The sequence below is a fragment of the Bacillus rossius genome, chromosome 16 (assembly GCF_032445375.1).
Source record: "Bacillus rossius redtenbacheri isolate Brsri chromosome 16, Brsri_v3, whole genome shotgun sequence".
NCBI lineage: Eukaryota > Metazoa > Arthropoda > Insecta > Phasmatodea > Bacillidae > Bacillus > Bacillus rossius.
In genome coordinates this window covers 2,930,667-2,953,834 of record NC_086343.1, presented here as the reverse complement: position 1 = coordinate 2,953,834, position 23,168 = coordinate 2,930,667, and the positions used below count along the sequence as shown (strand labels likewise).

The window sequence follows — 23,168 nt, the reverse complement described above, 5'->3', positions numbered from 1 at the left end:
TAAGGAGAAAGATGGAAAACATGGTATTGTGTATGTTGTGATTTCCTCTTAGGGAATGTTCAAACAGACTAACCGCACAAATAAAATTACTAAATTTGATTATTGTTAGGTGTGTCACTCCAGCTTTGTACGAGAAGGGAATGTGTCCTGGAGTGGAGTCCTTGCCTCCAGTCCAGCTCAGGACATTAATGGGACCAGACGCGGTCGCAGTCATGTTATGCTCTAAAATCTTATTTTTGTAATCGGTAACACATATAACTTTAATTTTCTTATTTCACAGAACTAGAAGCTAGGGCCAAGTTTAAATGCAAAAGGCCTACAGTTAAAAATAATACTCACTGTTTTTGTAGACTGATTTTATAATTGTTGTAAAATACACATGGCTAAAATACATACTTGACACAATTTCCCAGAAAAAAATAGATAATTTACTTTAGCTGTCGCCCACCCTCCACATAGGAAATGGGAAAACAGAATTAACCGGACTTCCAGGAGACAAAAGAAACAGGCTTTATATACATTTAGGGCCGTATTCCAAGACACAAAAATAAGGGTTTAGGTGTTTAATTTGCAATACCTGTACCCTAACCATATTCCAAGTGCATGATAGGACACGGCCAGTCCCTTATTTTTAGAGCACTGATTTTTGGCGTCCTATCTGTTGCCGATTTGATCCATAACTGTATATATATATTTATTTCCTTTTTAATGAACTTTAACGGTACTTTTACGATTACAATTTCCCCCCTAATATCTTAAAATACAGCAAACATAAATACTGCCAAATATTTATCGTTTATTCTGGTACAACCAAAATTATATATTTTATTTCACATTATAATCCCATAGTTTTAAAAAATAAGCTAAAATTACGATGGATTCCACGAAGTACAACTTTTTATAGCCTCGCACAAGTCCTCGTTCATTAAAATGGCTGCCGATCTGATATTTTACAGGGGTTCAGTTAGGACACGTTTTGGAATATGACCCCAGAGTTAGGGTACGGCAGTTGCCCAAAAGGCAGTGCATATTCGCTACCTTACTGAAACGTCTTGGAATACCGCCCATTAACTTAAATTATTGTCTTGGAATACGGTTTATTAATTGTTTAAAATAATTTATAATTATATCATCAATTATTTTTCTGTTTTATAAAATGTGTTTGTAAGTAATTTTTTCCAAATAAATTAATTTTATATTCAAGTAATATAAATTGTTTTTAACTAGAAAATAATTGAAACATACAATGTCTCTGAAATGTTCTAAATAACTTTGTTTTCTTCAAAAGCATTTTTTAAATATGATGTCGGAAAGAATCTTTTAGAGTCGACCTTTCTTTAGGTTTATGTTTTGTATTCTTTGGTTTTATTGAATTTCTTAATCTTCAAAATGGCTGATCAGGTATGTTGTAGGATGAGATTAGTTTGTAATATCTTTTATCATGTTTTACAAACGGTTATTTCACCAATATGGAATATTTAAAATATTGATTTGTATCAATTTTGGACTAAGCTTTGGTTTTATTATGTAGTATTGAGTTGAAAGTTTGTTTTTCTGTGCAACCACGTGGTTTCGGTTGGATATTTATAAGTTTTGTATTGTTAAATATTATATCTCCGTCTGTATACAATTTTAAGAGTCAAGTACAAAATACGATACCTTTCATTACAGATGTGAGGTGTTCGGATGAGAAAAGAAAAGGGTGAAATGTATGCTTCATGGAAGTATGCTAAAGAAAGTGCAATAGTTGAAGTAACGTTAAATTTGTTTTATATTGGTAGTATGGGAAAATTAAGCCTTGTTGTTTTAGTTATCATCGGTTGTGGAAGGTTAAGAACGGCCGAATGACAATTAGTACGGAAAAAAAAATGGAATAAAGCAGTTGTGTTTGGTTGGCGGTGCTCATATACGCGACTTTTGATAGGTGGGTATTAACATGTAGCTATTTGGAAGTAATATTTTGAGTTCTGACTGGTAATAAAAAACAGGGTTGGGTAATTTGTTTTTATATAATGTGTGTGAATGATTCATTTACCTAGGTCGAACATGTGTAAATGTGTGTAGTTAATTGAAATCGTGGATAAGATCATGGAGAGGATAGTTCATAGGTATGTAGTAGAAGAAATGGACAGGAGGCAAAATGATTTTGAAGGGGATACTCTTTGTGAAACACAGTTGGTGGGTCTATTGGAGGAGTCTGTGAAGGGAGTAGACTTGGGACAGCAAATGTTTATGAAGAAGGGGAGGTGGTTATAAGGGTAGGTAGGGGGTGGAGCGGATCAGCGCTTTCCTAAGGAAGAGGAAACTGAGGGTACGTGTGAAGAACGAGATCTTTGAGGAGGGAAGGGTCACGTCAGGCGTGCCACGGCGCAGTGTGCTTGGACCGCTGCTCTTACCAGCGTGCCATTACCCAGACTGTAAAAGCATTTTCTTTTTCAGATGGTGTTTAGTGCACTCATATGACTGTAAAATAGCATATGCAAGGTTCTGTTGGAATAAGGAAAGTGGAGAGAGAACTAGTTCAGCAATTGATTTGGTGGAAGCGGGATTTTCTGTATTTCTTACAGAAAACTTTAAAATTAGTAAAATAGAGAGGAAAAAATTCTGCAAAATATGAAATTTCGGTCAAAAATGTTTTTTTATTACATATTTTTTCGTGGACACCCTCTAACAGTCTTTTTCTTGCTTGGCATTATCAGCCTATTACAACATCTGTTGCTGCTTCCCACAATTCAGTGCATTGAGCGCCCAACCAAGCTGTCCTTAGGGACTTTTATCGAGTGAGGGACTGTCGTAATGTGTGTGTTTTTGTTGCAGAATGAACGCTCGTTTCAAAAACAACCGACCATTTTTCTGAACCGTAAGAAGGGCCTAGGTGCCAAAAAGCGGAAGTCGTTGCGCTACACCCGCAACGTGGGGTTGGGTTTTAAGACGCCGCGGGAGGTGAGTGGTGGTGTGTTGGTAGCGCTGACGTGCCGTGCTCGTCTCGTTCTAGACAGAGAAGGCGTTCCAGAAGCAGAACCACCTGAACGTGAACCGGAAGCCCGGCCTGAAGAAGAAGGCGCTACGCCGCTACCACAATGTCGGTCTAGGTTTCAAGACGCCGCGAGAGGTTGGTGCGCGGTTCCTCGTAGGTGGCTGGGGCGCTGAATGCCGGGTTGGCAAGCCTGTGTCTGTCTCGCGTTGCAGGTCGTAACTGGTGCTGGCGGTGGGTCATTGCGTGCTAACACTTGGCTGGGTGGGGCACGCAGAATCACACTCTGCGTTACATCGCACAATGCCTCGCGACAGTTTATTTTTTTACCTCTTCATCCGTGAAATAAAATTGTCGTGAGACTCCCTAAAAGATGAATTATATAAAATAGGTCTTGGTAAATATTTACTTGGGCGGTATTTCCGAAAAAAAATGTTAAAAATCCGAAAATACCTTTATTTTATGCTCTTCAACTTCCTCTTTTCATTAAAAGTGGCGGAGGTAAGAAATTCCAAATACGTTAGGAGATATCGAATTTTTAAATTTCATCATTAGAGTTGAGCGGTATTTGCAAAAAAAAATGTTAAAAATCCGAAAATACCTTTAAGATATGCTCTTCAACTTCCACTTTTCATTAAAAGCGGCGGAGATAAGAAATTCCAAATACTTTTGGAGATATCGAATTTTTTAATTTTGCAATACAAGACCTGTGGAACCATTCGAGCGGCGCCATTTTTGTTATTTTGCCGTGTGTTCGTGAGACGTGAATACGTGAATCGTGAATGCGTAATTAATAAAATGGTTGATTAGGTCAGGTCAGTTACATTATTAATACTTTCAAACTAAGCCGACATTAAAAATTATTTTGTGAATTAATTTTAATGGCTGTTTAGTTTTAAAATATTTATAATGTAACTGACCTGACCAAACAAACCCGGACAAAGGGTGAACAGTAAACTAAAATGGTCGATTAGGTCAGGTCAGTTACATTATAAATACTTTCAAACTAAGGTGATATTAAAAATAATGTGAATTAATTTTAATTATTCCTTAGTTTTAAATTATTTATAATGTAACTGATCTTACCTAACAAACCCGTAACAAAGGATGTACAGTAACAACTGAGGTAAATTTTTTTGTTACTAATTACTTGCGCAACAATATCAAAATAACAAATAAGACTTTAAAATTAGAAACGTTAAAAACTCACCTAAGTTGGAGGCGGTAATTAAACACCGTTTTAAACAATAATTGAACTAAATAATCACGTATTAGTTAATTTGAATTCTGGCCTATCACGAACAATCACGTGACATCATTATCCAATAAAAAAAAAATACTCGTACGTAAACAAGAAACAATGGTCCACGCACGCCACAGGAATGCGCTGGTTTTGTGCTGAAATTTAAAAATTCGATATCTCCTAAAATATTTGGAATTTCTAATCTCCGCCGCTTTTAATGAAAAGAGGAAGTTGAAGAGCATATAATAAAGGTATTTTCGGATTTTTAACATTTTTTTTCGCAAATACCGCTCAACTACATATGAAGAAATTTAAAAATTCGATATCTCCTAAAGTATTTGGAATTTCTAATCTCCGCCGCTTTTAATGAAAAGAGGAAGTTGAAGAGCATTATATAAAGGTATTTTCAGATTTTTAACATTTTTTTTTGCGGAAATACCGCCCAAGTAAATATTTACCTAGGTCTTTCCTTACTAAACAATCTGATCAATCTGTACACAGTTCGATACTGAGGGAAAATCAATTAAAACGCTTTACTCACGAATATGTTTCTACTCAAATTAAAGTAATATTGAAAAATATTGTTTAACTAGTCCGCTTTAAACGCACTGCGGCATGCCATATATTCTCTCGTGTACAGAGACCGTTGCAGACATAGGACAGTCTCCTCGTGACTAAATCGGAGCAGATATTCAATTGCAGTTCAGCGTGTAATTCTGCGTGTACCAGGCCTAGGGGTCTGCTTCGCCCACACATTGCACTTGTGTTGTTTAGCAGATTGCTTACTTAGTTTAAGACATTTTTAGTAATTGAGGTTGTAAAAGCCATTTTATATGTGTTAAATCTGCTAGCGGAACCCAGAAAATGGTTATACCAAAATTAGTTGAGCAGAAATTTTATGTTAAGAATACTTGCCTGACTTTATAACCAGCTGGCAACGAGACGCATGATTCTGGCAACAGACTTGCTACGAAACACAGAATGCAATGTTTGTACAGTGGGAAAAGTGTGGTGAGTGAAGCAGAACCTTAACATTCAGTGCATCATTGGTGGGAATTGGTGGAGCGTTGCACTTCAATGCACTCATTGTGGTTCATTGGAACGTTTTGTTACACCCTCATAACTACCTAGTTGGTTGTTATATTTTTCTTTATCCTGTGAATATAATTTATGAAAATGCAAGTGCATACCTGCCAATCCTCTGGCTTTAGGCTGTAGACTCTCCTGATTAGACATTTGAATCTCCCACTTTTGTGTTTGAGTCCTCTTGTGGTTTGTAGCTGTAATGATGGTTAAGAACATATCTGAGGTGCTACTGTCGGTGGTTGCAAGAACTTCTAGGTTTTTTTTTATGTACTTGTCATTGGTGGTGTTATCCAATCAGAAGATGTTACATACACTACGATGGCGTCAACATTGTACATGGTTTGGCTGTGTTTTATTATGGCTCAAACGTGAAATTATTACACTGGTTGTATTTAGTACACAATTATATATTCTCTAAGGTCAATCTATAATGCTTTATAGCAATTGCTGTGTACAAAATGACATTCTGGCAGATTTCCAGGCATATTGCAATCAAGAAATGGTAAACATGCTTCATTATTTAAGAAGTTGCATGTTTTTCGCGACACTTACCTTAAAGAATATAGAGTACAGTAACAGTAACTAAAGAAATGTGTTTATTCGTGTATTTTGTTTTGGAACACAATATGCCCTTCAGTTGTGCTGAACATGTGGGTTCATTCTTTAAAAGATGTTTGCAGATAGTGAAATCACCAAAAAATATTGTTTTGCTCTCACAAAATATCTGCTATTGTGTGACAAGTAGCAAGTATCGAAAACTGCCTGAAGTCGTGCAACGTACTTTAACAATTCCTCACAGTAATACGGACAGTGAGGAGAGTCAAATATGCAACAACCCAGAGTGTAAAGAAGCTATAAATTGAGTGGATATAGGCTGCATAAAGAAAAGTTTTTTTTATTATTATTCTGTAAATCTGTAGGCCTTGATTGTAGTCTTGAGTAAGGTAATTGTTCCGTATCACGTATCCAAGTTTGTCCCTTGATCCTGTGGTACATGACGGTGGTTGTTCTAATTTAATATGTTGAAAAGATCTTGGAAATAACAAAAAATGTTTTACAAACAATGTTAGAAAGTAAAAAGAAGAAGAAGATAAATTTTCAGATTTTTATTTGATCTGATAATATAATCATAATTAATTGTTACATCATAATTTTTGTTGTATCCAGGATCAATGTATTTAGGATCATGCCATTAGGATCAAGGGATAGGCTTGGATATGTGATACGAAACTATAGATTTTAAAAATAAACCAAAGAACTTTGAAGGTTTAAAAAATTATGTTGTTTAAAGTGAACAAATTCCACAGTTAATTTGATTTTATATGATAAAAAAACTTACAGCTCGCATCACCCCTAATTCCTAGCCCTTTCCACGCCCCATTTAAATTGTGATGAGTTGATAGGAAAACTTCTCTCTTTGTTCTTAAAAATAACAATTTTCCTAAAAGATACAATTTCAGTTTCTGCCAGCAGTTTTTTCAATGTTAGATTTGAAAAAAAATTAATTGGCAAATTTTGCACCTTCAGATAAAAATTTTCTCCAAGGGAGGGGAAACTTACGTCCCCACTTTATTGGTGGCACAATTGTTTACTTCCCTGGGGAAAATCTCCCTCCCTCAGATTTGTCAAATTTGGCAGGTATGCAAGTGTGTGGGGGTGATATTCTACTCTGAATACTTGGTACCTGGTTCTGGAATGAGTGTCTTTGTTGTTTAGTGATTAAGTTTGGCAGAAAATTGTATGGTACCTATTGTCAGCGTTGTTGAGGTACGGAATATTAATATAATTTCACTGTTTTTAGAGGACGATGGTGGAATAAAGAATGGAAAAGTATAAAATAAAGTTTGTGCACTTTTGTACACGAAAAAACATCCAGTCACACAATTTATATATAATTTTTTATTATGTCAGCATCGTTATTTGCTCCAGTGATTTGGGGTCTACGTTTTGTTTTGACATGTATGTGGCACGTGATGAAACTAACGACGGTCTTCTGATCGCACATGATGGATACTTTATCTATATTTCTGATGCCATTGAATGCTATGCAAAACAAAAAATTTAGAATTACGTAATGGCCAGTTGCCTGACTGCACTTCAGTGGGACGAGTTGTTTTTCGAGAGTTTGCACAAGTGTCCACTTCCACTTGGTACCTTGTACTGGGGCTTATGTAGTTGCCCCTTGGATTAACTTCATAGCTTGCAAAATGAGCAATAATGTTCTAAAGCAGTTAACATGTAAGATACTTTTATTTTTTTAATTTTTCACTAAGAGATAGTCTATTTAAAATTTAACGTACTGTAAATATTCTATTTTTATTTGTTACCACTACAATATTTTGTGCCAAATTTATGTTGAGACTATTTTTTTAAATGTTTGAGTAGGTGGAGGTGAAATAAATTGATGCTGGTTGTGCAATTTTACCTGTTGGCTAACGTTGTTATATAAGACGGCAAACATTTCAGAATTAGGTGGGCCTATCTATAGGTGATTGTGATTTAAGGTGCATGCAATTATCCAACTACACTATTATGTGAAATTTATTAAGTAGCACTATTTTTAGAATCACATAGTTAGGGCTCCACAAATCCCGAGTGTCATGTCACCATAAGACATAACTTTACCTCGCTGGCAACTAATTTCTACCAAGATACTACTATACAGTTGGTTTGAAAACATTGGCATATTTTGTTGTTACTAAATATCGTGTTGTACAGACTCGACTGGGATCAAGAAACTTGGGACGGGATTTAAATTGCATGTACCAAGTTGTTATATAGGCACTGTTTATAACCTAAAATGTAAAAGTAAAACTGCTACAAAAGTTTTTTTTTTTTTTTTTCCATCGCTGGCTCCTAGATTTGGTGCCTGGCGTCTAAACTTTTTAAGATTTTTCGTAGAGACCTGACAGTTACATGGTGTTTGGACTATTTGCCTTTCACTGGTATAATTTATAGCCAATCCAAACAGATTTTGTTTCCCTGCATGCGAGTTAAGTGGCAGATCGTATCTCGGTAGATCACTTGCCTCGCACCAAGGCACTCGAGGTTCGGACCGTGAAAGTCCGGCCCGAGTTGAAAAGCGAGGCAGATGTTGCAGCGAGTGGTTTCCGACGCTCTGTCTTCTCGGCCACTGTGTGTCTGGTAACCTGGGGTGTTCACATCCTGGAAGGTCATGGCGGTTGTCTCAGGGGAGACACTTGAAATCCGGGAAAAGTCATGATGATAATTGGAAGGGAAAATGTATGCCCCAGTCTGCAATCTACATTTTTTAAGGTGGTTTTTGGTGCATAGTCACTCTCTCACTCACTCACTCACTCACTCACTCACTCACTCACTAACTATAAAATGGCATAGCAAGGTTGTGTTTGAAATAAAGTGAAGAAAGAACTATGCCAGCTGTGTAAATGGTGAAAAATGGATTTTTTCCCTGAAAATTTAAAAAAAAAGTAAATTGGTCAGAAAAAGTAAGGAAATTTTTTTTTATAGTTGTGTGGACATCTTGGCTAAACACTAATTGGTTATTAATTCTCAAGATCAATTGGAAACATGCTATCACTTGTAATAGCTTCAATAAATTACCAACCCGAACTTTGTGCTATGTTCATGACGTGTTCTTGGGTTAAAGGGTTTCTGTACACTGTATATATGTTATCTTGCATGTCGGTGTAATTATTTCAGGTATGGTGTGAATGCTGGGTTGGGTATGTTAAAGTTTGGCATTTGTGCCAAAATTTTGCTAAATGTATGTCCTTGTTTTTGCAGCTTTGTTATCGCTGTGCATGTTGGTTGGTGCAATTCTTCCAGGGACATGGTGAATTTGTAATTGGGAAATTTATGATATGATTCAAGTGTAAAGGTTTTTTTTGTGGTGCAATGCATGGTGAATGGGTGCAGTTTTTGCTGTTTTATAGCCTAAGTGGTTGTGGGGATGTTATTTTTACTTTCAATTAATGTTAAATACATCACTTTTAAAAAGGTACTTAGTATTTTAGATTTACTAACCAGTAAAACTTATCAAAATATTTCAAGTATGTGTAGTAATATGTCAAGTTAAAAAATATTTAAGCTAGGAAATTTTCCTTACAGTGTTTTACTTTTTAAGTAACAAAGTACAACAAAGTAATGGTTTCATATAGGCATTTGAATTAATATATACCAAAAGCCTTGAACAAAGTTGGTTATTGTTTGAATGAATAGCCGGTTTATTACGTATAGTCACAAAAAAGTTAGGTATGTTGGCTGGTAATTTTACTGATGATTTAGACAGGATTTTTTTTTTAATTTCTACTGTATCTTCATTAGTGTTTGTTACTGGAATGTTAATCTGTTTTGGTAATCTTGCCGTTTAAACTTTTGGAAGTCGGAAGTTATCCCAGAGAAATATTAAGTTATTATTAAAGGGTGCAGGATAAAAATAATACCTTTATTTAAAGAAAAAATTAAGTGTTTGCACATCCTACTGGTCGTGGTTCTCTCTCGACTGCCGTCGCTACGTACGAGTGAGATGTTGTGTGTGCGAGCGTCGAAGGGGCACGTTGTGACGACGGCGGGTGCGGTGGCTTGCGGCAGGCGATCGAGGGCACGTACATCGACAAGAAGTGCCCCTTCACGGGCAACGTGTCCATACGGGGGCGGATCCTCACCGGCATGGTGCAGAAGATGAAGATGCAGCGCACCATCGTGATCAGGCGCGACTACCTCCACTACATCCGCAAGTACAACCGCTTCGAGAAGCGGCACCGCAACATGTCGGTGCACCTCTCCCCGTGCTTCAGGTGCTCAGCCCCCCTACCCCCCTCCCCCACTCCGGCCCTCGGCGCGTGATGAAACCAACGACGGTCTTCTGATCGCACGTGATGGATACTGTATGAACGTTTCTGATGCCAGAACATTTCCCTGACTGCTGTTCTGTATTCCAGTGGAATAGGTTGTTTACGGGTCCTTGACAAGTGCCCGCTTATCTCATGCTTCAGCCTGGTAAGGCAGGTTATATGAATGTGTGAAGGGTTTTTTTTTTCCTTAATTTCTTGCCAAAATTTTTTTAATTTTGTTATAAATAAGTTTTCTTTTCATTGTTTATTACAGATAAATTTCTTGGGTTTTTAATTGTCTGTATGTATCGTAGGCCAGAAATCATTACATTCCTACCGGTGAATAAAGTTACTGCCGGTGTGCGAGACGAACTGAAAGACGCCATGTTGGTTTGAGCAGTGGTTGTGCCATAACAGCAGATATCACATGGGACAATGTTCATAGCTGCCACATTGGTATGAATTTCAGAAATTCTGTTTAAATATATTTTGCTTAAGAGGAAAAACTACATTATATAGTGATATACTCATCAGATATGGCAAGTGATGAAAAAAACGACGGTCTTCTGATGTTAAATGAAAGATGTCGTATTTCTGATGTTTGTCTGTTGACTTTACTATCATGACAATTGGAGCTAAACAATATCCAATATCATTACAGATAGTTAAAATCTTGTCTGTTAAGACAAGTGATAAAAATAAAGTTGTTCATCTGATGTTAAAGAAAAATGTTTTTATCAGGGCTGTGCCATAACAGCAGATATCACATGGGACAATGTTCATAGCTGCCATATTGGTTAAAATTTCAAAAATTATATTTAAATCTATTTTGCTTAAGAGGAAAAACTAATTATATAGTATTACACTCATCAGATACGGCAAGTGATGAAAAAAAACGACGGTCTTCTGATGTTAAATGAAAGATGTCGTATTTCTGATGTTTGTCTGTTGACTTTACTAACATGACAATTGGAGCTAAACAATATCCAATATCATTACAGATAGTTAAATCTTGTCTGTTAAGACAAGTGATAAAAATAAAGTTGTTCATCTGATATTAAAGAAAAATGTTTCTTTTTTATTGGCTTGTTTGATTTTACATTACGAACCTCGGTTCTTATAAAGAAAAAATTAAATATGGGAGCAACTATATATATTTAATTTGCAACTATATATATTTAATTTTTATATATATATAAAATGTGTTCTGTTTCATTATTTCAAAATTACCAATTAAAAAAAAAAAAACAGAAAAATGGACCACACACTTTGCACTTCCCAAAACTTTATTTTGCTTAATTATTTTTAGCTAACTTCAAATACGTAGGTAGGCTTAATCGATGCTGACATCATAATAAATAATAATGATATCATGGATTACGTAATTCTATTTTCTAGTTGAGTAATTTAGCACTCCTTTATAGAAAAAATTTACTTTTGAAATATAATTTGTTCTTCATAACCACAATTTTAATGTACTTTTTTTTTTATTGTAATCCAGTATTTTTGCTTGCTTTTTTTCCTTCATTGTTGTTTGTCTTTAAAATACAGTCGGCAAGAAATCATAACAATTCCACCAGCAAAAAAAAAATATTACTTCCAATATATGAGATGAACTGAAAGACATCATATTGGTTTGAATAGTGTCTGTGCCTTAACAGAGGTCATGCTGGAAATTAGTTATAGTAGCCAACACATATAAATTTTAGAATGTTAAAATAAATTATTGCTTTAATGAAAGAAAAAATAACCAAAAGAAATTATGACCTAAAAATTTTTGGTACTAAGATGACATCATTCACTTCTCTTTATCAGTCTCCAAATTCATATATACACGCGCACACTCTCATGTGTTATTAATAGGGCCTGGAAAAATTAGCATCTATTTATTACAAAATTAGCATTTATGATGTTGAAAATTAGCATCTATTTTCCAGAAATTAGCATCTATTTTTGAGAAATTTGCTTAAGATATTAAAGTTACATAACAATACAAGAAGTTGTAATAGTGTTTATACCCATTATGACGAATTTTAACACAAACCAAAATCATTAAACGGTATTTGTAAACAAACGTTTGAGCACTAGTAATTTCAAATGAAAACAAACAGACAATTCAAGTTGGCCAACTTCAGTACGCTAAACGTGCACCACAAAATGTATGATTTGTCTCTATGTAAAATATTGATCAGAAAAAAAATTTGAAAACTAAAGTGATTATCAACAAATGTAAAAAAAACCGCGTACTAAAATATTTGTAGTAGTTTTGAGCATTTAAAATATTTTCATTTTTATCTTTGCAAGTTCACTACGATCCCGTCAACGACCTAGATATTTTCTAGTTTTGTTGGTTTCCGTGAAGCGCTTCCCGGGAAATTTGTTTTGTTAGGTTGGATACTCTTCATGAACAGGCAACACACGATGCAATGGCGAACGTGGCGTGATCTATCAAAACAAAATAACTGCGTCGATAAGTAGTGTGAACATTCTTTTCTAAACATTCAACGGTAACTTGAGTAAATCGTAAACACTAAATTTACAAAATTACTTATTCTATACTATCAGGCGTGATATTTGGTTAAGGAATGTTTTCTAAGTTAAGGTTAGGATTCGGATTTTATTCCTTCAACAAGCCTTGTCAGAAGCTATTGTTTACTGTAATTGTGTTATGGTGGTTATTTTCAAAAACAATACTTTGAGGAATGTGTGTTCAATCCATTTTGTTGCATTCTATAGTGGTTTTTCGCCCGATAATGGTAATTTTACCGCGATTTCGCAAATATAGCATTTATAACAACAATTAGTAAAAAATCGCATCTAACCTCAAAATTCGCAAAAAAATCGCATCTATCGCAAATTGCGAATTTTTCCGGCCCCTAGTTATTAACTTGCATTTAAATGTTTTCATTAACATTACAGATTGCAAAGTTAAAAGTTTCAGAAATGTGCAAAAATTACCCAGTACCGGAACATGTGATTTTTAAGTCAGTTTCAGGTCTATAATTTTTAAAGGAATTGAAACTGAAAAATTGGGGAACTACACAGACCTAGTGTTAATTTTCCCTCAGCTGTAAAAAGTAAAACAAGCTGAATTCAAACCTAACAAGTGATATGTACTACAATAATAAATAGCTGTATAGTTAATATAGAGTTGAATTTGGGATGCTTAAGAGCCTCTGCAGACAGGTGAGAAAAATCTTAACGTGCCTGAATATTTTAGCTGGGTTGAAATTTTTGCCTCTCTGATACAGAATTTTCAGTTTTGTGGTAAAAGATGCTTTTTGTAGTTTTTTCATACATTACATGAACATACTTAGTTCTGCAATAGAATTGGGATACTGAGGAATAAATTGCATGCGTGATTTTTGGAAAGATGTTTCTAATCATTTGATACAAACTACATGTTTAAAGAAAGGCATACATTATGTAGGGTGTCTAATAAATTTTGGCTTATTTCAATAAAATATTAATTGAATTTAGTTTTATTTTGTGATTTAACTTGCATTTTGGTGTCATCACAATAAACCATAAAATATTTTACCTCGTAATAAATAAGACACCTGCAGAAAGGTGATTGCAATAAACAAAAACAGTGATTTAAAGATAAAATCTTTAACATGATTAGGCACTCATTGTACAAATGTTAAAATTTTCTTAAAAATGGTAAAAGATGTGAAAATCACTGTTGTAAGCCTTTCCAAATATGGCTAAAACAGATTGCAGCCAGTGTTGTTGAGTTTTCACTGCCCTGTCGTTGAGTTGCTAATTTAACATTGGCATGTTTGTTTTGCACTTTCAGTATTAAATGCAGTAAGGTAAGAAATTTACAAAATATTTCTGTAAAATTAAAGACAAGAGTATGATTTATTTTAATATTAAGAAAAGGTGGTGAAATATGTAGAAAGATAACAGCTTGTAAGAAAAGTAAACTTCCTTTTCCCCATGTCTCTTGCAACTGACCAGTTGAAGAGTTGGGACTGAGCTGTGCCTGTATCCTGTGCAGAGACGTGGAGATCGGAGACATCGTGACGGTCGGGGAGTGCCGGCCGCTGAGCAAGACGGTCCGCTTCAACGTCCTCAAGGTGTCCAAGGGCACGGGATCAAAAAAGAGTTTCAAGAAATTTTAAAGATGTACAGCAGGTCGATTTAAATATAATATAAAGAAAGACAGCTCGAGTTTTCTTCACTGCAAACCTTATTTAATGAGTCATGGAAAAGGAACCGTGTGGACAAGAGGTTAACAGCCAACTGTTTATTGTTCTAACTGTATCATCTTATATAATGTATAAATAAAATGTTTGTAAGAGTAGGAACACGATCACAAGTAGAGGGAGCCGTCTGCCGGCCCCAGGTAGTGCAGGCCGATGAGGATCACGTCAATGAGTGTCCACACGCCCAGACCACCGAAGCTGAAGAACTTGCCCAGTCCTTCCTGCCAGTAGCCGAGGTAGAACCTGTCAACACGTGCAGCGTCCCACTGGGGTTCAAAACCAAACTACATTTTGGGAGGCAAGTGCCAAAGACAATTAGTGTTTTTGGGCATTTGAAAATTTTTATACCTGTTAGCAAATACTCAACCTTGCCTACTGTGTTTACATGAAGAGGGGCCTACCCTCTACATTTTGATGTCCTTTCATGGAAGAATAAAAACTTATATGCATCCTCTAAATGTGAATTGCTTTTACCCACTTGTTTTTCTACATCCTTCATCACTGCACACTTTCTAGTTGAAAGTATATTGGCATGTTGCTGCACAGTTATGAATAACTTTGTCATAGTGAACAGTATGTTGAGGTTTATCATTACTACCTATCTTAACAGTCTCTTTTGGAATCTGAGATGTAGATTTGACAAGTGGGTAAGGATTCCATTTAGCACATGTCTACCACACAATCAAGAACGTTACAAGTAGGAAGAAAACTACAGTAAAACCCTGTTAAGAAGTTTTCCAAGGGACTGGGTGCTAAAAACTTCTTAGAAGGGAAATACAATTGCCTCAAAAGCAAATTTTAATAAAAAATGACATACTGCTTGACTCATGTCAGTAAATTGAATTATTTAAAATGAAATTTTTTGTAAGTACGAAAAACATTTACTATTTTAAGAAATAGTACATTAGAGTTGTTTGTTTCAACATATTTTCATTCTGGCGCATCACAAAATTGTCCAGTTCCCATAAACTCTTCCTCACACTATCTGGTGTTCCGTGAACAAATAACCTCAGTTTGTCCGGGTGGTCAAGTGCTTCGGAGTAGGTTGGCATGGGAGTGGAATCACCTTCATTGCTGTCACCATCGCCAGTCTCATCCTCAGCTAAATCCTTGTTTTGTGCACGTAAATCGATGGTTTGTGGCTTACATGGTAGAACCACATCATCAACTGAGACAGCATAATCTTCAAAAGTGCATTAAATTTAGTTGCTCATGAGTTTTCATATTTGCACTGTGTGTAGAAGCACATGCAACTGGGTCAATGCCCTCACAGTCTTCTTCAGGGAATATATGAACTTGTTGAGCACCGAAGCCTGCTTTTCTGAAGCAATTGTTAATGATGGTTGAGTCAAGTATTTCCCATGAAGCAGCAAGAAAATGCATGGTGTCCTGGATGTTGGTTTTGTAACCACAAGTTTTGGTACTTTTCGTTCTTGTTATAAGTCATAACACAAGGCACTTACGAAAACACCGTTTCAGAATTCTTATAATTCCGTAGTCCAAGGGTTGTGTAGGCTGTATGTTGAATTTTGTGGGAAAAATTCAATCTGAATATTTCTAAGGTTGGATATTTCCTTGGTATGAGCAGGGCAGTGATCCATGAAAAGCAAAATCTGATTTTTGCACCCCATCTTTGCATCCAATGCTCTCACAGTCTTCAAAAATGCTGCCTGTCATCCAAGCAGCTTGTTTGCATACTTGCACTGTATTGTCTTTATGTTGTTAAAACACAGTGTGTGTGTGTTTTTTTTTGTAACCCAATTACCAGCAATGGAAACAAGGCAGGGTGTCTACCAAGTCCCAAAAGCAAAAATCAGTGACTTTTTGAGACCTTTTAAAAAAAATTTATGACCAAAAATTTTAATATATACTATGCATTAGACTCTTTTGAAACAGAGTACACAAAAATTTTTCAAGGTTATGCACATCATCTAACCTAAATATTCTATATTAGACTATTTACCAACACTAAAAACAGTTTATACGCTTTTCTTGAGTTTTTTCAATTCATTCTCTATTTCTAATAATTCTCCTTTTTTCTCTCCAAGCAATTTTTTTTTCATTTTGAGTAATTTGATTTCATGTGCAGCTCTTTTTCTTGCATTTAACACCTCCTGCCTATTTAACCTCATAAACAAGCTGCCCCACTACAGTCAAAACTCATTAATACGAATCCGCTTAGTACGAAATTCCCGTTTATGCGAAGTACTTTCACAGTCCCAGAAAATAAGGTATGCTTTCCTATGTTATTCAGTACTTTTAATACGAAATACGGTTAATATGAATTACGAAGTTGTTTTGATCCCTCAAGTAGCTGTTAACGTGTATAAGTAAACAGTTAATACGAATTTCACAGCCGAAGTCTAAAGTAAATCACGTATTCATAACCGTCATGTAAACAAACGTGTCTCCAAAGATAGATGTATGTATCCTACAGCGCAAAATGGTTGAAAAACAAAATGAAAAGTTCAACTCTAGTGGCGATGTTAGTAACTAAACTAGAAAAGATGCCATGTTGTAAACGGAAAACGAAAATGAAAGTACTCTATACCTTATTAATCTTAGTCGGCGGAAGTGTACATACGTAGAAGTTTAAACAATCTATGGAAAAAAGTTCTGATATTTTCCATTGTTCACGCACGTGTGTCCTATCCTCAATTTTGAGTGTGAGTTGTTGTAATATGACTGCGAAACGTAAACGCAATGAGCTTACATTGAAAGTTAAAATTATCGAGGAAGTAGACAATGGAGAGAGAACGAAAAATGAAATTGCGAGAGAATTTAACATCCAGCAATCGTCGTTGTCGACAATACTAAAAAATCGTGAAAAGTTTGAATCGGCTTTTGCGAGTTCGTGCAAATTATCAACAAGAAAAAGAATGCGAGGCCCAAAACATCACAATAGAAGCATCCTTGTTGCAGTGGTTTGAAGAAATGCGTGCAGCAAACTTGCCTATTTCTGAACCTATGATTCAAAAGAAGGCAGACTACCTAGCATTGAGGTTAGGAATTTCAGACTTCAAGTTCAGCAATGGTTGGCTACAACGGTTTAAGGATCGCAACAATCTTGTTTGCAAAACTATGTGTGGGGAGTCGGCAGCAGTGTAGATACGACCAAAGTTAAAGATTGCTCAACCAATACTTGATCAGTAGGCCTACTGTCCTTTGATAAGCTTTGTAATGTGGTAAACAATGCCTATAAGAAAAAAAATAGTGCAAACCAGAATTGATGCTTTTTTTAAACCAAATGTTTGAATAGAAAATTGTCATGATTTCAAGTTTATTGAAGTTTGTATTATGATTTATTCTGTAAGTGTTTCATTGTGTTTGTTTTCTTCAGTGTTTACAAATTGTTATGTATGTAGTGAAGCCAGCTGATACTACCAATAGTGTACATATATAATTTTCTTTATGGTTGTAAATATAGGCATTTAAAGTTCAATCAATTTTTTTTGTCATGATATCCCAATAGTTTGGTTAATACAAACCCTCGTTATTACAAAGTGCTAAAATTATGGTCCCTTCAGGTTTGTAATAATGAGGTTTGACTGTATTATCATATAAACATGAAAGTATAATTTCCAATTGTAGTGGTTATAGGAGTTGCTTTCCTTTATACTTTACGGTCATTTGCAAATAGAGGACCCGTAGAATAACTTATATGTTGAACAGGGGCCTTAGCCAGGGGGGAGGGGGGGGGGGGTTAAGGGGTTCAAACACCCCCCCTCCCCCCCAGCACCAAATCTTTAATTAATTTCTTATTCAACACTCAAACAAATTTCATATTAAAATTAATAAAAGTTTTACCATTACAATATTTAAATTTAAGTACAGAAAACTGCTAAAATAGCACTATTTTACACCTTAAAATCCAAAATTTTCCGGGGAATGAACCTTTCGACCCCCTGCTTTAATACGGGGGGGGGCATGCTTCTCAACACCCCCCCCCCCCCCCCCCCCCCATACACAAGTCCAGGCTACGCCACTGATGTTGAATATGCCGGTTGAGCCCACCGATGAAGACAGAGCAGCTGTGCGAGGGAGCCCACCTGTCGACGCCGAAGCCCCCCAGCATGATGCTGAGGATGAGCGTGGTCCTCCAGTGGTACCCGCTGGTCCAGTTGCACAGCTGCTTCTTCTGGAACACCCTGTTGCCGAGGCACACCACCGCGCTGCGCACCGTGCAGTTGGTCCTGCCGTGCACAAGATCACTTACCCACTGGCTTGCAAAGTATACTCTTTTATTTATTACTGGAAAAAAAACTTATAGCCAAACTGAGTGTGTTTATTTTTTTATTGCTATAAAATTTTATGAACCTAAAATAAACTGCTGATTTATGGGGAAAAAATTTAAAGATTAGAAAAAGCACAAGGGTGCTTGCCATATCTTTATTTAGTGAAGATTGATTAAAAGCCTAGAAAATAAATGCAAGACATTGTAACTTGCTCGCCAACAGTTGGGAAACTTAAAAAACCTACAATACCTACAAAATAATTACAGAAATTGCAGTAGTCACTACAAGCGGGGCCTACAGCAATGTTCATTGCAAGACAAGATACATACAAGGATAAGTGCATGTTGATGATGATTAAGACACAAATGTACAAACGAGGACATAAGTTCTGTTCTCTTTTATTGTTGCTTGTAACTTTGCCTGCTACTTGACTGGAGGATTTGTTTGGGTCATTCTGAATTTTCAAACCCTGTTAATTTGGATCAGTTCATTTAAAAAGACCGATATTTCATTCCTGGAATTATCCATCAGTATCTTCAGAATTAGGTTTTCACTTATAAGATCATTTACTTCAAAACACAAACTTTCACAAAATCAATTAGTTCATTAAGTTTGTTGGATTCGGTTCCCACTGGCGTAGAAATTCGGGTAGCTATTTCTTATCCTTTTGTGAACAGTTTAAAGGGCAAGGTTTTTGCTTTTATTCATTGCTGTATCTTACACAAGATCAAATGTTAAAACATCATGATCTAGGGGTATTGAAAACCCCACAAAATTTCTGATCATCATTGATGTAAGAGTTAATGATAACCCTTAATCACAAACTGATGGTTATGAGAATTCTGTAACATTCTGTAACTTCTGAACAAGAACACGCACGAAACACGTCTGTCTGCTACAGATTATCGGCCGCAACTATGACAATATTGACTGCACCTGTTAAAACATTTCAAGTCACATGGGAAAATTTTTAGTCTGAACAACAAACGCTAATAATTTTACATTTCCATCATAAAAAAAAAAGATACCAATATTTCACAAGAAAAAAACCCCCCAAAAAAAAATTTTTTTTTTTTGGGTAAGAACTGTACCATTACTAGTCAAGTTTGAACCTACTTTGGCGGTAACGTAAAAAAAAAGTACAAACATGCATCATGGACACAAATATTGAATGTTGATAATAGAACAATGCACATTGCAATAAAACAGGGTTTGTATTGCTCTTTTTTTAAAAATAATAATTTTTATTAAGTGGCCTAGACAGATGGAAAATTATTGAAGCTTGTTCACTAAGCCAGCTTGTCATGCGGCGAGACTCACAGATAGTACTTGCGAGGGGAGTCCGCGGACTTGCAGTTGGGCGACAGCTCGCACTTGTGCTCCCACTTCTCCGTCTGGTAGCAGTACTGGCAGCGCACCGCGCGCACAAACTCCCGTGGGCCCTGCGCCACGACACGCCCCGGGTTCACTCCCCACTCCTTTCAGGTCGTTTTCTCATAACTACACTCTGTTCAAGGTGAGGTGCATCACAGGGCTGAGAGAAACTAAGGGTCTGGGGGAAAATAATTATGTTGGGCTATCATTTCATACAGTGTTTCATGGGTACATTTCTCTATTTATTTTTAAAAGACAGGTGCGCCACTGTATTTGATTTTCTACAGAGTAGTTTATTATATCTTTTTTAAATACCACTATATTGTAATTATTTTTTTCTCTGTTATTCAATTTTAAATTTAAATTTAAATTCTGTAATCTGGCAAAATTGCCCACCTAGAAAGGCAGTGGTTTCGAATGTGCCAGATAAAGACTTTACACTGCCTAGCAAATGGCAATTTGAAAGGTGCTTCAGAGGACAGAGGACGTTCAGACTCCCGGAGTCTGTCTGAGAGAGAACCACTAACTGCTATACCGCACGTTACGCCACAAGGCAGTGGAGGGGGCTCTCACAGTGCAGACGGCGGTGTCCTTGGCGCGGCAGGTGACGTTCAGGCGCTTGCCGTAGACGCAGCTGTGGTTGAAGCTGGGCGAGCAGTCGATGCATGCCCCGCCCAGGCGGCGGCACTCCACTCCCGAGGGACACTGTGCGGGGCTGGCCTGCCGGCCCCACACGTCGCATTTCACTAAGAAGACATCGCTGCAGCTGATTGCAGGTGCACCGTGTACGAATTCCCGATAAATATTTTATAATAACTTGCTACCCGAACAAAACTTGTGGAGTAATTCAAGTAACATAATAATGATGTGTTGACAAAAAGAGCAGTTCAGCCATAGTGAAATGGTATAGTACAGTACCGTAACTATATTTATCTTTACTTCGGAATACACATTTCTCTGGAATACCACAGGGTAACACTCAAAAATCTTCTAGGAATCTAGGGCACACACTTTGAGAACCACTCGTACTGACTTTTAGGAGTCACAGGACCAAAAAAATACAAAAATTAAAATTTGAGTGCTTTTTGTCTTTTTATTTTTTATATGATTTTTTTTTGTCCTGCACCTTTTAATGTGTGTGTTGTTATCACGATTCTCGTAACTTTCTGGTATGTTAACTATTTCTGAAACATACAGACTTAAAGTGTGAGTTAATTTTGGTTGGAAGAGTTATGTTTAAATAGGCATGAGTAAGTATTATTTTTAAATAATTACATTTAAGAATCTTTACAAAAAAGCTTTTTAATTTACAAGGAAAAAATTTAAACCTTATCTTTTCTTCTTTGACTTTTTGATATTCTATATACGTAAGTGGATTTACAACTCAGAACCTACCGCTATTGATAAGTAAAAACACTAAATCGAGAATTAATATTCAATATAACTTCAACTTAACATTCCTGATCCCATTAAGATATCACTCTAAAATTTTCCAGGTTATTTTATATGATATCTCAAAACACATACAGTTTTCTCAAAATTTTTAAAACACTATCTCAAAATATTTTGATATTTTCAAAAAATTATTTTTTCACCCAACATAGACAAGTATGATATCAAATTAAAACTTGTAAGATGCTCTTTGACATGAGGCGTCTAAAAGCTCACTAAGATTTACACAACTTGTTTTATTTGAGATTGAAAATGTATAGGTGAGGCACAAAGTGATGATTTTTCAAAATTTTGAAAATTAATTCCACAAAAATTCAATGAGATTAAAAAACAGGTTTGAAAATATTTTCTTATTTTTATAATTACTGAGAATTATTCCTGCAAGTTTCATAAAAATTGGTCAGGTTGAGTGACTGGTTGGTTTGACATGGATATGCAATGTTACATCAACCACAATCTTGGTGTACCAAGTGTTACTGAACATCTTTTTCCATATGTAGACAATGAAGAGAGGAATATTACCAACATGAAACCTACAGTGTTTTCAAGTTTAACAAGATACAACTGGCCTAGACATCAGCCACCGAGCGGCGGGGTTGCAGACTCCCACAGTCCCCTGAACGGAAGAACGGCTAAATGTGTATGTGGGGAAAAATAGAAGGCCTCGAGAAAACCATTGCCCATCTGTATTATAATTGTTCAGTACTTATGAATATGAAGGAGAGGTCCCACTTGGAATCAAACCCGGACTACCTTAGTGGAAGTCATGCCGCCGCACTACTATAGGGCTCTGGCGAATGTTAAAAAGTTAAATTAACACTTACTTGAAAAAACTGCACATTCACGAAACTCGTATTTGGTGAGTTGTCATCACCTGAAACACACACAGAAAAAAAAATTATTATATAAAGGATTATGAAACATTTTCCTGGATAATAAAAAATTATATTAAAATGTTCCCGGTCATGTAGATGTTAGGTACTTGATTGTTACCAAGGGAGGAAAAAAAAAAAAATTATTTTTGCACAATTTTGTCATAGTGCTTACATTGGACTTTTCAGAGCTACGAAGTTATAAAGCAATGATACAGGGTTTAATGCAACGATGGGCTGCAATTCCAAAAATATAATTTTAATTATAAAACCTAATCACAGATGTACTTTAAAAATAATTACTCCCAGTTTACTATAAAACATGGTAGAGCTCGCACTGCAGAACATTCTAGGATTTATTTGACATTAAAAAAAATTAAACGCTAAGAACAAATAAAATCCAGGGAAAAATCAACTGTGACGGACATAGGGGGAGAAACAGCAGTACTTTGAGTAAAACTACCCGTTACTGGCAACATTTACACGACTCCACGTTGAGAAAAAAAATTCAGTTTTAGCTATACTAGGAATCGAACCCTATTCCCTTAGATGGGGCATGATCAGACCATCAACCACAATGCCTCCCGCACCATAACCTAAAACAAAAACAAATGCCTGATCATAAAGCTTACCTGTTTCCGAATATTCAACCCCATTTACCAAAAAACAAAATATCAAAATATATATACAACCGACGTCGACACGTAACATGACGTACGAAATCAAACATTTGTAAACAATTTCAATTGTTTCATACGTCGTACATAGACATATTGTTACAGAACCTTCGAGCATATATGTTAGAAGTACAGAACTGTAATGTCCCAAGCAGGAAACATCAAAACTACACCAATGAGGCGAGTTGTATGCCAATCGTTACGTGTATTGACTACTTGTATCATTAAAA

General features: G+C 36.0%; 2 protein-coding genes across 5 annotated transcripts; one reads left to right on the top strand and one right to left on the bottom strand.

Annotated features, from left to right (window-relative positions):
* Positions 1-1,336: 1,336 nt before the first annotated feature.
* Positions 1,337-14,287, top strand: LOC134540431 (small ribosomal subunit protein uS17). 2 transcript variants are annotated; one of them, XM_063383176.1, is made up of 4 exons: positions 1,337-1,401; positions 2,996-3,112; positions 9,876-10,081; positions 14,121-14,287. In XM_063383176.1, the coding sequence occupies exons 1-4, from the start codon at positions 1,390-1,392 to the stop codon at positions 14,242-14,244; spliced, it is 459 nt and encodes a 152-aa protein (XP_063239246.1). In that variant the 5' UTR covers positions 1,337-1,389; the 3' UTR covers positions 14,245-14,287. The 2 variants fall into 2 exon arrangements, with proteins under 2 accessions (XP_063239246.1, XP_063239245.1); XM_063383175.1 differs by lacking the exons at positions 1,337-1,401; positions 2,996-3,112 and adding an exon at positions 2,782-2,943.
* Positions 14,288-14,294: 7 nt separating this feature from the next.
* Positions 14,295-23,130, bottom strand: LOC134540429 (TM2 domain-containing protein almondex). 3 transcript variants are annotated; one of them, XM_063383172.1, is made up of 6 exons: positions 22,894-23,130; positions 22,214-22,263; positions 20,511-20,657; positions 19,884-20,005; positions 18,378-18,521; positions 14,295-14,571 (listed from the first exon to the last, which is right to left on the bottom strand). In XM_063383172.1, exons 1-6 carry the CDS (start codon positions 23,054-23,056, stop codon positions 14,436-14,438), a joined length of 762 nt encoding a protein of 253 aa, XP_063239242.1. In that variant the 5' UTR covers positions 23,057-23,130; the 3' UTR covers positions 14,295-14,435. The 3 variants fall into 3 exon arrangements, with proteins under 3 accessions (XP_063239242.1, XP_063239244.1, XP_063239243.1); XM_063383174.1 differs by having other exon boundaries at positions 20,511-20,683; positions 22,894-23,032; XM_063383173.1 differs by lacking the exon at positions 20,511-20,657 and having other exon boundaries at positions 22,894-23,037.
* Positions 23,131-23,168: the final 38 nt, after the last annotated feature.